At 38.5% G+C, this 12,893-nt stretch overlaps 2 protein-coding genes across 2 annotated transcripts; both read right to left on the bottom strand.

Moving 5' to 3' along the window:
- Nucleotides 1–9,696: 9,696 nt before the first annotated feature.
- Nucleotides 9,697–12,591, bottom strand: LOC104451127 (cytochrome P450 81Q32-like). Its single transcript, XM_039315287.1, has 2 exons — nt 11,758–12,591; nt 9,697–10,617 (listed from the first exon to the last, which is right to left on the bottom strand). The coding sequence occupies exons 1-2, from the start codon at nt 11,815–11,817 to the stop codon at nt 9,997–9,999; spliced, it is 681 nt and encodes a 226-aa protein (XP_039171221.1). The 5' UTR covers nt 11,818–12,591; the 3' UTR covers nt 9,697–9,996.
- Nucleotides 11,813–12,675, bottom strand: LOC120285941 (isoflavone 3'-hydroxylase-like). The gene has a single exon (XM_039315286.1). It carries the CDS (start codon nt 12,664–12,666, stop codon nt 11,836–11,838), a length of 831 nt encoding a protein of 276 aa, XP_039171220.1. The 5' UTR covers nt 12,667–12,675; the 3' UTR covers nt 11,813–11,835.
- Nucleotides 12,676–12,893: the final 218 nt, after the last annotated feature.

Below are 12,893 nucleotides of genomic sequence, written 5' to 3' on the forward strand. Positions count from 1 at the left end.
TGAGGGCCAACAAGGCGTTGCCCAAGGTGGGGCGACGCCTCACCTAGGATGAGCGACGACCACCGGCCCCCCGCAAGGGCCGGCATGCCCAGATCTGGGCACCCTCGCCCAAGCTCGGCGAGGTCGCCCCCTCACCTAGGGCCGGCGAGGGCTGGCCAGCCATTCCTGTGGCCAAGCAACCATCGTCGGCCCCTCCCGGCGAGGCTGCCTTTTTTTTTTTTTTGAACTGTTTTCTTTTTTAAATAAATTTTCACTTTTTTTTTTTTTTTTTGAAAATAAGATAAAATGAATAAATCTAATTTTTTAGTTTTTAAATCTAATTTTTTAAATGAATAAAAAATATTTAAAAAAGCCACGTGAAAAATAAAAATTTAAATTTAAATGCCACGTCGTATTTTTAATGGAAAAGGCTAACGGCGTCGATTTTAGGACTCAAATGAAACATTTTGACAAGTTTTAAGATTTATTTGCACTTTTTGCAAGTTTTAAGACTCAAATGCATTTTCGTAACTCCTTACCAAAAAAAAAATTTCCTTACAAAAAAAAAATGCATTTTTGTGACTAGTTTTAAGATTTCCGCAGCACTTATCCCTCGATTATATGGAGACATTTATTTTTTTGCATTTAAAAAAGATTCTTTTCATATTATTTTGGCATTTGTTGCCAAATTTTGATATGAAATTACATCATATGGATATTAAAATGGCGTTCCTTAATGGATGATTAGAGGATGAGGTTTACATGAAATAACCGGAATGATTTTCCTCTAGTAAAGGTGAGCAATTGGTATGCAAGCTTAAGAGATCTATATATAGCTTGAAACAAGTGCCCTATCAATGGTACTTAAGGTTTTATGATTATTTCTTCATTCGATTTTGTAGAGAATGTCATGGATCAATATATATACTAGAAAATCAGTGGAAGCAAAATTTGTTTCGTTGTGCTATATGTGGATGATATTCTACTTGCAACTAATGAAAATGGGTTGCTACATGATGTGAAACAATTTCTTTCTAAAAGTTTTGACATGAAGGACATGGGTGTGGCATCTTATGTCATTGGCATTAAGATCTAGAGAGATAAATCTCTAAAAATTTTAGGATTATCTCAAGAAACCTATATTAGTGAGATCTTAAAGGGATTTTGGATAATAAATTGTTCACCAAGTATAGTACCTATTGTGAAGGGTGACGGGCTCAATTTGAACTAGTGTCCGAAGAATAATCTAGAAATGGAACAAACAAATAACATTCTACCGTCAAAAGCTTTATGCATGCTTAAGTTTGCATTCAACCTAACATTGCTTTTGTTGTGGGAATGTTAGGAAAATATGAAAGTGATCCAAGTATTGACTACTGGAAAGCTACAAAGAAAGTGATGAGATACTTTTAAGGTACTAAAGGCTACATGCTTATGTATAGATGGAATAATAACCTGAAAATAGTTGGTTATTTAGACGTGGACTTCGCAGGTTGTATTGATTTTCGAAAATCAACATAAGGATATGTTTTTATGTTAGCTGATGAAGCCATGTCATGGAGGAGTGCAAAGTAGATTTTGATTGCTCTTCCACTATGAAGGCCGAGTTCATTTCTTATTTTGAGGCTACCTCGTATGGCGTATGGTTAAAGAGTTTCATTTTTGAGCTTAGAATTATTGATTGTATTTTGAGGCCATTAAGAATATATTAATTCAGTTATAGTTTTTATGACTAAAAATGCCAAAAGAGGCAATTGAAGTAAGCATATCGACATCAAGTATTTAATTATAAGGGAACGTATTAAGGAGAATAAAGTGGTTATAAAACACGTTAGCACTGAATTGATGATAATTGATCCTTTAACTAAAGGTATGCCACCAATAAAGTATAAGGATCATGAAACTAGTATGGGAATAGGTCCCATCATGTGATTTGTCATCATATGGACGATTTCTATTGCAATGTTGATCCTCAATTTTTAGTGTACACATGCTACTATTTATTATAATAACATTTTTGCTTGGTTCTGGAATAAACATAGGGTTTATTCATTAAGATGTATTGTCACATATAAATTGATATTGAAGAAATAAGATGCATTATGATATATGTAAAATATTATTCGTTCTTAGACGACATGTTGGGGGTGAGCAACGATCTAGGGTCAACCTTAGACCGGCCCAACCCTGCCGATCCTGGTCCGGTTCCCATAGGGATTGGGTCGGTCCTTGGTCCTAAAATTCCAAGACCAACACTGTACGGGTTGGTCTTCGGTCCTAAGAGTTTTGGGTTAGTCCAACCTTGGATCAACCATGTATATTATATTATATTATATTATTTATAATTCTTTTATATATTCAAACCTAAGTAAAATGTCTGTTATATTATATTATATTGAGATGTTCTATCAATAGCACTAATAGTAATTTCAATTTAAAACTTTTGTTGAGTATTAATTAAGTGTCGTTTGTTTTGTTTTCAGGTGTTTAGAAGTTCAAGTGAATTAACAAGATGTGAAGTTATATATATTCATGGTTTATATTAAGTATTTTGAACTTTTTTTATGGTTTAATTGTATTTTACTAATGAATTTCAGCTGCACTTTGCTTTTCAATTTGTATCAAATGGTAGAAGCTTTTGAAGAGTAAAGTAATATTGCAGTTGCTACGGTTATTTGCTAGTCAAGTGGTGTGAAGCTCATTTTTTGGTTGAGTGGACTCTACATAATCAAATGCAAGAAAACGCTTTTGCATATGGTGTTATGAATATTAAAGATAGACGATTACAAGAACTTTCCATCTTGTCCCATATCTCGATGAGCGGTTAGCAAGTACGAAATTTCTATTATTGTGTCATCTTAAATTTGCTAAATATGTATTGATATTTATAGTTTAGTTGCACAATGCCGCATTGTCGATGGATGTGTAATTTGAATTTGTAGGTTTGCTTTTTTAGGGAGTATAAAAAATAAGATGAAAAAAATTATCAATCGGTCCCGGGTTGACTCTGGAACCGGACCGAACCCATTGGGTCGGTTCGGTCCTTGGTCCCAAGCTCAATAGGGTCGGTCATCGGTCCTAAAAATTGAGGACCGACACTGTACGGGTTGGTCCTAGGGTTAGGGGGTGGCCCGAACCAACCCGGACCATGCTCATCCCTAGCCATGATCCATGTGTTTTGTTTCTTTTCTTTAGGCACAAGGTCTTAATTAATTTGGTTGGATAACCTGTATGATGAGAATATTGGGATCAAGTGGGAGAATGTCATCTATATAATGTGATCCCACATTTTTGGGATCCATGTCTTCCCTTTTAAGTAGCAATTATTCTACATGTGATTTTTCCACACTTCGTATATCTTCGTGACTACCGTCCATTTGGTAAACGCCTTGATAAGAGACATTTTATACAATGACAAATGTTCATTTCGTAAGGGAAATCACAAAGTCTAACCCAAACCCTTTCATTTGGAATACACCATCAGTACATGAGGGAATTGAGTTAATAAAGTGTACCTATAATTTCATCGAATTTCCATGAATTTCCAATGAACGCAAATTTGAACCATGGTTGAAGGTTTATTTTACATTGATCCTGTTTTTTTCACATATGATTTTATGTCTAACAGGCAGATGATAATGGGGAGTGAAGGTGGGTTTGGTGGGAGATTTCTCTTGTTGCTTCCCTGCAATTTGAACAGGAATAGAATGAAGAGGAAGGAGGATGCTGAGAGAATGTACACCCACGCGTCTTCATGAACATGTGATGGAAGCGAAGAGAGAGAGAGAGAGAGAGAGAGAGAGAGAGAGAGAGAGAGAGAGAGATGTAACAGGTTTTGTAAGTTATCTTGGGTCTAATTTTTCACCCTCCATACCATTTCTCAATCTAGAGTAACGCATATCAAAATTATTCATTGAAATCGGGATACAAAACTTTATGTTGCCTATATTATTTGTTATCTCTGCATTCGTGACTTATAACTGCAATAAGTCAATGTAAATACATTCTAACAATACCAATCACTCCCTTTAGATTGTCAACTTGATAGTAAGGTTTTTCACATTTCAATTGATCGACATCCTTATCAAATATCATAATCCTTGTACGTCCAATTGATGAATGACTGTGTACTAAAAAAGGGAAAAGAGCTTGATGATTGGATTCTAAAACTAATAAAATAAATTCATTGAGAGTAACACAAATCTTTCGGGAAGAACGAGAGCAAGTGTTTAATAGACAAGATGAAATAAACAACTAAAATGATCGACAATAAACTCCTACGAAATGACTTGAAATAAATTATGAGTAAAGTGCTTTGACGGAAGTAAATCTTGTTCTTTCAATGCATCCTTCCTCTCAAGATGCGCTCCTTTTATGGTTCATGGATGGTTGGCCTCTACCAATGATGTGTGCGTAGGTCGAGTGATTATAGAAATAAGGATTTTCTGCGGATAAAGAAGGTTCATTTTCAAAGCATAAACGCACAAGCCACCACTTGAGGATAAATAATCAGAATAATGGCAACTCACCACCAATACGGTAAGGATTATTCCACTGGCTAGGGATAAAGAACTATTTAATTCAACACCAATGATGTTATATAAAGAATTAAACATAAATTCACTCAAATGGAGAAATTATCAAATAATCATCAAATCGTCTATTCTCCTACAATTGAGAATTTGCATCTTTTTATAGAGGAACTAATACATAGGAAATAGACTAAGCATTAAAAACATGGGAACTACCAAACTAATAAGGACATAGGAACTAGAAATCTCCATGAAGACCCAAGAACTAGAAACTGCATTTAAGACATATAGGAACTTGAACTTGAACTCTTGAAACCTAGAACACACTTAAGACTTATAAAACTAGGACGAAATACATTTGATTAAATGTAAAGTAACTAAAGTTGGACTCTAAATTCGTTCACCAGCCTAGACAGCCCAATAAACATCTTGGAAGATCAACCAACACCAATACATATCAATCAAAACAATTCCAGTTGCTAGGTGGGTGATTATCAATTTTGAAATCGATTTTGAACTTGTGTATCGATATCTTGATGGTTAATTGATAACCATGAAATTGATAAATACTCCATTGAATCGACAACTAATATGTAATCAACATGTTCAAATTTGAACCTGTCGAATCAAACCGTAGCAAAATTGACCTTTTTGCTTATAAACATAAGGATTGAGTTGAATTAATTAATGGGGTTTAAGTTGAGTTTACAAGTTGATCGATAGATTCCAATACCGCCGCGTCAACTAATAATTGTGCCCACTCATTAAAATCAAATTTTGGCTACATATTTGATCGTATAATTGTTCATTAACTAATTGATTTGACTACAATAGTCGTATGACTACAACTTTCATGTAACTCCGTTGGGAATTGCGCCCACCTAAGACGTCGACTACAATTAACTCTTTCCTCTTTTTTTAACCTTATATAGTTGATACGATTTCAGCCAAACTTCGTGAATCAGTGCCAAGGTTGCTCGCCATGAATGACTTTAACTAGAATGACGTCGACCCAGCTATCGACCTCAGGGTGTCCGAAGGATGAGTTCACACGTCAATTGAGCATCCCCGTCGAGGAATGAATGGATACGAACGGGTCCCGATATTTTGCACTCCTTTCGAAAGGTGAAGATTGAACGTTGGCCACTCATCATACGAAAAAACCCAAATAGTACGTTACGGTCGAAGATGATGAGGCTCTTCTTTACCCTGTGGCCCCTGATTGTGGAAGAAACCAAATGGAAATGGTTGTGCGTCGTCCTCACCGACAAGGAGACACCAATTTCGGAGGCACCCCGGCCCGGGAGTCGGGACACTTCTTATCGCTTCCCGATTGTAACCGTACAATCACGTGAACGTGCCATCGTAATCAAGCTCGAAAATATCATAACATCTCTTGAAATTGACTTATGAAGTCATGGACACGTTGTCCTATTCGAGTTCGATGTCGTAACCCGTCGTCCATGTTGAAGGTGTACGGCCGGGCGCCAAAGCCCGCTCTTCGGCATGTGGGGCCTGCAAAATCCTAATAAATTGACGAATTCCGATGGAAAATCCCACCCAACCCCAGTCCCAGACAATATTGTAGCAAAACTTCCTAGTCTAAAGTAATGCATGTTATCACATTTGAAAAACAGGTTTCTATCTCGTCGAAATAAAACGATGGACTTTTTTTTTTTTTTTGATGTTATCCAGCTATACATAGCTATTTGATTCCATGTCCAAATAGAAAACCGTAATTAGACTAGACGCAACCCTATGTCATTTATCCAGGAGATCGTATAATGATCAAATCAAACTTGAGGCTAAATAATTGAGAATGGACCTGATCATGAGACCAACAGCCACAGGTAGAAAATTATGCAAAAAAATCCTAATTTTATTACACTTTAAACAATTCAACTATAAACCTTTCAATTGTGTAAATTAAATTCTAAATATTTTCAGGTTATGTCAATTGAATCAATTCAGTCAATTTTAACTAAAAATCGCTAATATAGACACCAATAGTGTCACATAAGGCAATCAACACTAGTGTGCATATATTTTTTTCTTTTTATTAATTTTTTTCTTTTTTTCTTTCTCTTTCTTTCTTTTCCTTTTTTTTTCCTACCAAGCCCTCGAGCTTCACCTCCTTGGTGAGCTCGAACCTCACTAGGAGCAGGTGAGGGTCACCCTCACTCACAATCAATGAGGCCAATCTTGCTAGCTCTTGTGTCTGGCCAATTCTCGAGTTTCAGTGAACAGTTAAAAGAAGATGAAGGGAAGAAAAATAAAGGAAAGAAAGAGGAAAATAATAAATAAATAAATGCCCGCCTATTTTCACCCCTTATTAGCTCCTGACACCTATTTTTACATTGAATCGACTATATTAACTCTTACAGGCCCCACTTTAGACTTAATATTATTTCTTACCTATCTTTTTTTTTTTTTTTTTTTCATTTGTTTCATTTTACTAGGGACAAACTACCCATGCCCATCTCAAATAATGTTTATTGATAATAAATAAGGGCCACTCTTGATTTAAGACTAACACTTGCCTTCATTTCTTCATTTTTTGGTTTTTTTCCTTTTCTTTCTCAATTTGGAACAAAATTGGTGCACCTCTTTTTAAAAAATAGTTTATTTTATGGAGAATACCTAATTATTTTGTTTATGGCAAAAAAAAAATAATTAATTTGTTAATGATTGTTATATTTCTCTTTTTATATTAGGAAACAATCATTCAAAAAGTAATTTAAGTACAAGTAAGAGCATAATCTTTGAGTAAATTACATATAATATATACAACATCCACAATATTCAATCTTTGAATGAATTCTCATAAATTTTGTACCAAAAGTGAAAGTCAAAAAATTTGCTATTGAGGATAATCTACAAAAAAAAAAAAAAAAAGTAAATAATTTGCACATAAAATTAACACTTCTTTACTATAATATATGATTAGTGCCTGCTCAAGTTATAATAATGGAAAGCACGTTCTAAAGAAGACAAAGATGAACGAAACTTTTTTTTTTTTTTTTGGAAAAGGTAAGAACATATTGAGCTTTAAACCAAACTATACAAGAGAGTTCGGCACTAAAAACTTATACTCAAAGTGACAACACCTCAGAATGAGTGGAAGGGAGCCGAAAAAACAAAGAAGACCGCAAAACAAAGCGGCCAAAGCAAACAAAGCAGAATAGCCTAAAAAAAGGCAAAAGCAAAAACAGCACAGCAAGCTACGGCCCCACGGACAGTGAAGCCATCAGACGCGCCAAGCAAAGATCAACAACAGATGAACAAAACATTGAAATGTTACGGGTGTGAAAGAATTGGTTAGGGTAAAAAAAAGTTGTTGGAAGATGATGTGGGTAAGTTTTTCTTTTATTAAAATTGAAAAAAGGGTAAGAAATAATATTAAATTAAGAGCAGGAGCCGCAAGGGATAATATAGTCAATTTAATATAATATGAGATGTTAGGAGTCAATATAAGGGTGAAAATAATATGAACCTAGATAAATAATTTGAAAAAAAATTAAAATTATTCATGTCAATGCCGGTCACGTCACGTAAAACGGTCGGCTTCCATGTCAGTGTTAATTTGTCAAAATTTGCCAAATGGATTGAATTGGCTTCAACACAGGCTTCAAAAGTCAAATACTTTTACAAGGTTCTGAAGTTGCACCTTAGATACTTTTAATAAGCCTGGGCGCAGATTCAAAACGAAGACAATTGCAAATAGATAGTAATTGAGGCATTCGTAGAATCATCCTGCCTTTTGGTCATCTACAAAGCTGTTTGTTTGTTTCGGGATACTAAGGAAATCGTTGATGGACCGGACGTTGAGGTCAGTGACCCAAGGCTGGCTTCCAATTTTGCAATACAATGGAGAGGAAGGTTGTTCAATTGGAAAAAAGGAAAAAAAAAAAAAATCCTTTCCCGAGGCACATCTACTGGCACCCCTCTACCAATTGAAATATGTTTCCCCGACCAGTTATATCCCCTCCAAAAAAAATACATAAATGAGAAGTTTATTCGATAAGGTTAATAGATAGGACACCTCAACTGCATGCATTACTATACTAAGTCGAGGGTTTGATGACTGAGTTCGGACCATTGTGTTCATTAGGTAAAATGGCGAAATGAACCAAGGATCAAAATGCATTGAGCAATGGCCCTTCCACTCGGCACCGTCGATACCGTGGCCAAAAGATGAAGTTGGTAAGGATTAAAATATTTCTCCATAGTTTTCATCGCCTGTCCAAGGGTGAGCCCTAGGATATCTATCTTTATGAGGAAGAGAAAAAAGCTTAAAGTCTCTATACTTATTACTACTATTTTACACTTAGGGCAACAAGACATCTATTTACTCTGCCATCTGTCGCTCCATCCCCGCAGGGCATACAACCGGTCAAATAACAAATCAAAGAGAAGCAAGTGGGCAAATAGAAGATTTCAAGAGGTCTGTATCGATCGACTTAAAGATGACTAGTTCCGGAAGAATAAGGGGCATCAAATTTTCCGTATCTTCACGGCTAGCACCAGTGGAAGCAGAGAAAAAGAACCCCGAACCGACAAGCCACGACGCGTGGGGACCTTCATTTTTGGAAAGTACCCAACCAACCATGCCAAGTTTAAAGAGCTCTCTCCAGAAAGAGACAAGTTCTCAGTGGAAGACCAAGAAAGCTTCAAGAATTTCGTAAAGTGATCATTGAGACTAATCTGCCGGGTAAAAGCGAGAGCAGGGTTACAGCAAGCTGGGAAAGACAGAGCCGTAGGAGATGCTTTCAAGAAAAGCTTTACTCCACCAAGGAGCAGGATATATACCGACTGTAATAGTCGGACTCGAAATATCAGGTATGGGCAACTCACTTCAAGTAAATATGGCGAGACGTTAACAACGCAAACGCACAAAAGATCACCCATTCCCGGTCCCATGTAGAGCCACCATCCACCACCACTAGTAGCCGCCACCTGTCGTCATCGACCACTATGGTCGTCATCGCTGCCTAACGTTGCTCTCACTCTCTCTCTCTCTCTAACCAACGTGTTTTGTCTGCAACTACCAAATCTTTGTCATCACACATTAACCTCTAACCCCATGACATTGGAATTCCTAGGGACTCTTATCATGTCTAGAGGAGATGCCAATCAAACTCAAAATCCAGAGGACACCGAGGAGATAATCACGTAGCAACCGTAGTTAATCGCAGGTCTTTTCTTCGAACATACATATCATCTTACAATAAAAATAGTCCATAGTGTTCTGATACCTTTCAAAGGCCTAATGAAAGTCCATATGAATGGGCATTTCATCAATACATTATCACTAGACATAAGAACTGGAATTCTTATTCCATTCCACTCTCACTTTGAGGTCTTTTTCGCTCCATTCATTTCCACCTCATTTCACTCATACCAATTTACTTTATTATTGCATATTAGTTCATAAGTATTGCGGAGGTTTAACATCACCAAATAAGTTCACTGGAGAATGACCTTCTCAAAGCTGTGTGAGAACATTAGCAATCATGCATCCACGCACTTTGCACAAAGCCTCCAGTGGCTCTCTCTTCGGCATTGTGATTCCCGTCCCTTCGGACAAGTCCACCGGTTCTTCGCCGATTGGTTCCCACTCGAAGCATTGAATAAGCGCTGCTAGAGCCAAACTCACCATTCTATTGGCAAGGCCAGCACCAGGACAACTCCTCCTCCCCATCCCAAACGGCAACAATTGGTATGCATGATCATCTTCTAGTCCCTCATACCTCTTTGGTATAAAACTTGTGGGATCATCCCACACTTTTGGATCTCTCTGAATTGCCCATGCATTTACTAGGATCATGGTGCCTCGAGGAACATTGAACCCGCCGATCATGCAATCCTCAGCAGACTCATGAGGCACTAGGAGTGGTGCCGGCGGAAACAATCGAAGCACCTCATTGATGATGTTTTGAAGGCAAGGTAGCTTGTGGATGTCTGCTTCATTAGCTAGACGGTCTCGGCCAACAATGTCGTCTAGTTCTACTTGAGCTTTTTTCATGACGTCTGGATGGTTGAGTAGGAGAGACATGGCCCATTCCATTGTCACCACGGATGTGTCCATGCCCGCACTTAGCATTGACTGTCACAAATTGTGTTTAAGTAACAAAGTATGCTCAATAGTTTCAAAAATAGATCAAACTTGTTTTCCAAACTAAAGAACAATCAAATTCAGACGTAAAGAGGAAAATGCAAAGGAAAGGGTAATTGGTCACTCTTATGGTCTTGTTCATGTATAAGTGCAAACTTTATTTGTTTAATGCATCATGTAGATGTAGAAGTGATGTTCTACGGTGGCTTGTCAATGGTGACAGATTTTTTGACGACAGACTTCGGCATGGTTCGACGGGTACTTAGCTCGAATCGATCGGATTCGGAAAACATGCGTAAGTTCAAGAAAGAAAAATAGAATTTGAGCTCAGTCATTTTCTGCGCACAGGATAGAAGATCCAACAAATTTTGTAATTGACAATTCCACGCATATTGCGCCCTATAAAAGCTCTTTCGTTTTGTCCTTTCTCTTCTTTCTACTTTGTAATAAATGACAAACTAGATAGCAGCCACTATTGAAGAAAGAAAAATGCAAAACCTTGGTGCATATAAGTCTCTCGGATAGAAGCCCAATTCATTGAACCAGTGGATGAAAAGGATTCCACATGAGACCATATAATTCAATGGTACATATGTATCGGGGTCACATACATTAGGATCATGCAATAATGATTAAGAAATCCTATACTCAAAATAGAAAAGAAAAACAAGACCTTTTACGGAATAAATTAAATCATTGATGTGAAACTAGCTATGCATTCTGTCAGGTATAGAAAAGAAATAAATTAGTCGTCAAATTTGTAAAATGCTAAAAGGAGGCGGCGCTTTTAACGTTCTAACTTCATGAAGGTACATGTATTAGAAGATGCTAAACCATCATTCAAACCTAAGGGTTATAAATGATGATTTTTTTTTTTTTTTTTGGGAGGCGAGTCAAATTTTTGTCTATTTGCTCCCTTCGCCTCTCGTTGCCCTTCTTTCCAAACAAACCCACGTGTTCTTACCACTCTAAGCTCGCAAGGCGATACTGCAACAAATGACTTGTTATTCCTATTTTCTTTTGTTGGTGAGGGCCGAAAGACTTCAGTCAAACTCAGAAACATAAATTGTGAAGAACCATCTCACTGTACATGCGTAAGTCAAGTGAACAGAACATGTGTTATGCACATACCAAGATTTGGCCTTTGATGACGTCGTCCGAGTAGCCCTCCAGCAGCATGGAATCGATCATCGTCTTGCTCTCCACCTCTCAGCCGCTGTCGCTTCTCTTCCTTCTTGACCGGAGCTCATCTATCATGCCCTGCAAGATCACATCGGACCTCTTAGCCACGTCCACCATCCTCCGTTCTCTCCCCTTGAAGTCCACTACCCTCCTCAGCACCGGCAAGAAATCAACCGGGTCCATCCCGCTCAGCTCGAATGTCTCCTTTATCAACTCCACTAACCGCCTGGCCACCTCGGTGTCACCTGCATCGACGGTAGCCCCAAAACAGCGCTTCCCAGAGATCATCCTCATGATGATGTTGAAGGACATCTCCTCCAGCCTCGACCTCATCTCCACCCTCGTGAAACCGCCACCCCCTGCCGCCGCCGTGGCCACCTCATAAAGGCTCTTCACGAGGAGCCTTACTTCCTCCAGCCGGCCAGTGAGGGAGCAGGCAAGGCCGTGGGGGGAAAGGATTTTGAGTGCTGTGAGGCGGCGGAGGTTGCGCCACTGGGGGCCGTAAGGGGCAAAGCCGATGGTCGTGCCACCATAGAACATAATCTTGGCACAGAGCAGGCAGGGGCGGTTGGCGAGGACAATGTCATTCCTGGTAAAGCACTCCTCGGCCGCGGATGGGGAGGATATGACAACCACGGAGCGGGAGCCAAAGGAGAGGGAGAGGACCGGGCCATAGCGGTTAGAGAGAGACTGAAGGGTCCGGTGAACTGGCTCATTAATAAGGAGGAGGTGGCCGATGATAGGGAGTGAAGGCGGGCTCGGTGGGGAATTCCTCTTGTTGCTTCTCTGCAATTTGAACAAGAAGAGAAGGAAAAGGAAGGCCGATGCTGAGATTAGGTGCATCCCCACGTCTTCCATGAAGATGCTACGGAGGGGGGGGGGGTGGGGGCGCGGCGAGGAGGAAGAGAGATATAGTGGGGAGAGGGATGACATGGTTTTATAGGGTTTGCAGTGTCTAATTTTCCACACAAACGACAAAAGATTTCGTGTAATTGACATTTCCACGTGTATTGCGCCCTATAATTGCTCTAATTTTGTCCTTTCTGCTTCTTTCTCCTTCGAAATCTACAACAATCTAAAAGCAG

This window comes from Eucalyptus grandis, chromosome 6 (genome assembly GCF_016545825.1).
Source record: "Eucalyptus grandis isolate ANBG69807.140 chromosome 6, ASM1654582v1, whole genome shotgun sequence".
NCBI lineage: Eukaryota > Viridiplantae > Streptophyta > Magnoliopsida > Myrtales > Myrtaceae > Eucalyptus > Eucalyptus grandis.

What these genes read in the sequence shown, in the direction of transcription:
- LOC104451127 (XM_039315287.1), bottom strand. Translation starts at nt 11,817, where the DNA reads ATGATCGATTCCATGCTGCTGGAGGGCTACTCGGACGACGTCATCAAA. An exon ending in TCATCAAAGGCCAAATCTTG is followed by an intron (nt 10,618 to 11,757) that starts GTATGTGCATAA and finishes AATTTGTGACAG; the next exon opens with TCAATGCTAAGTGCGGGCAT.
- LOC120285941 (XM_039315286.1), bottom strand. Translation starts at nt 12,666, where the DNA reads ATGGAAGACGTGGGGATGCACCTAATCTCAGCATCGGCCTTCCTTTTC.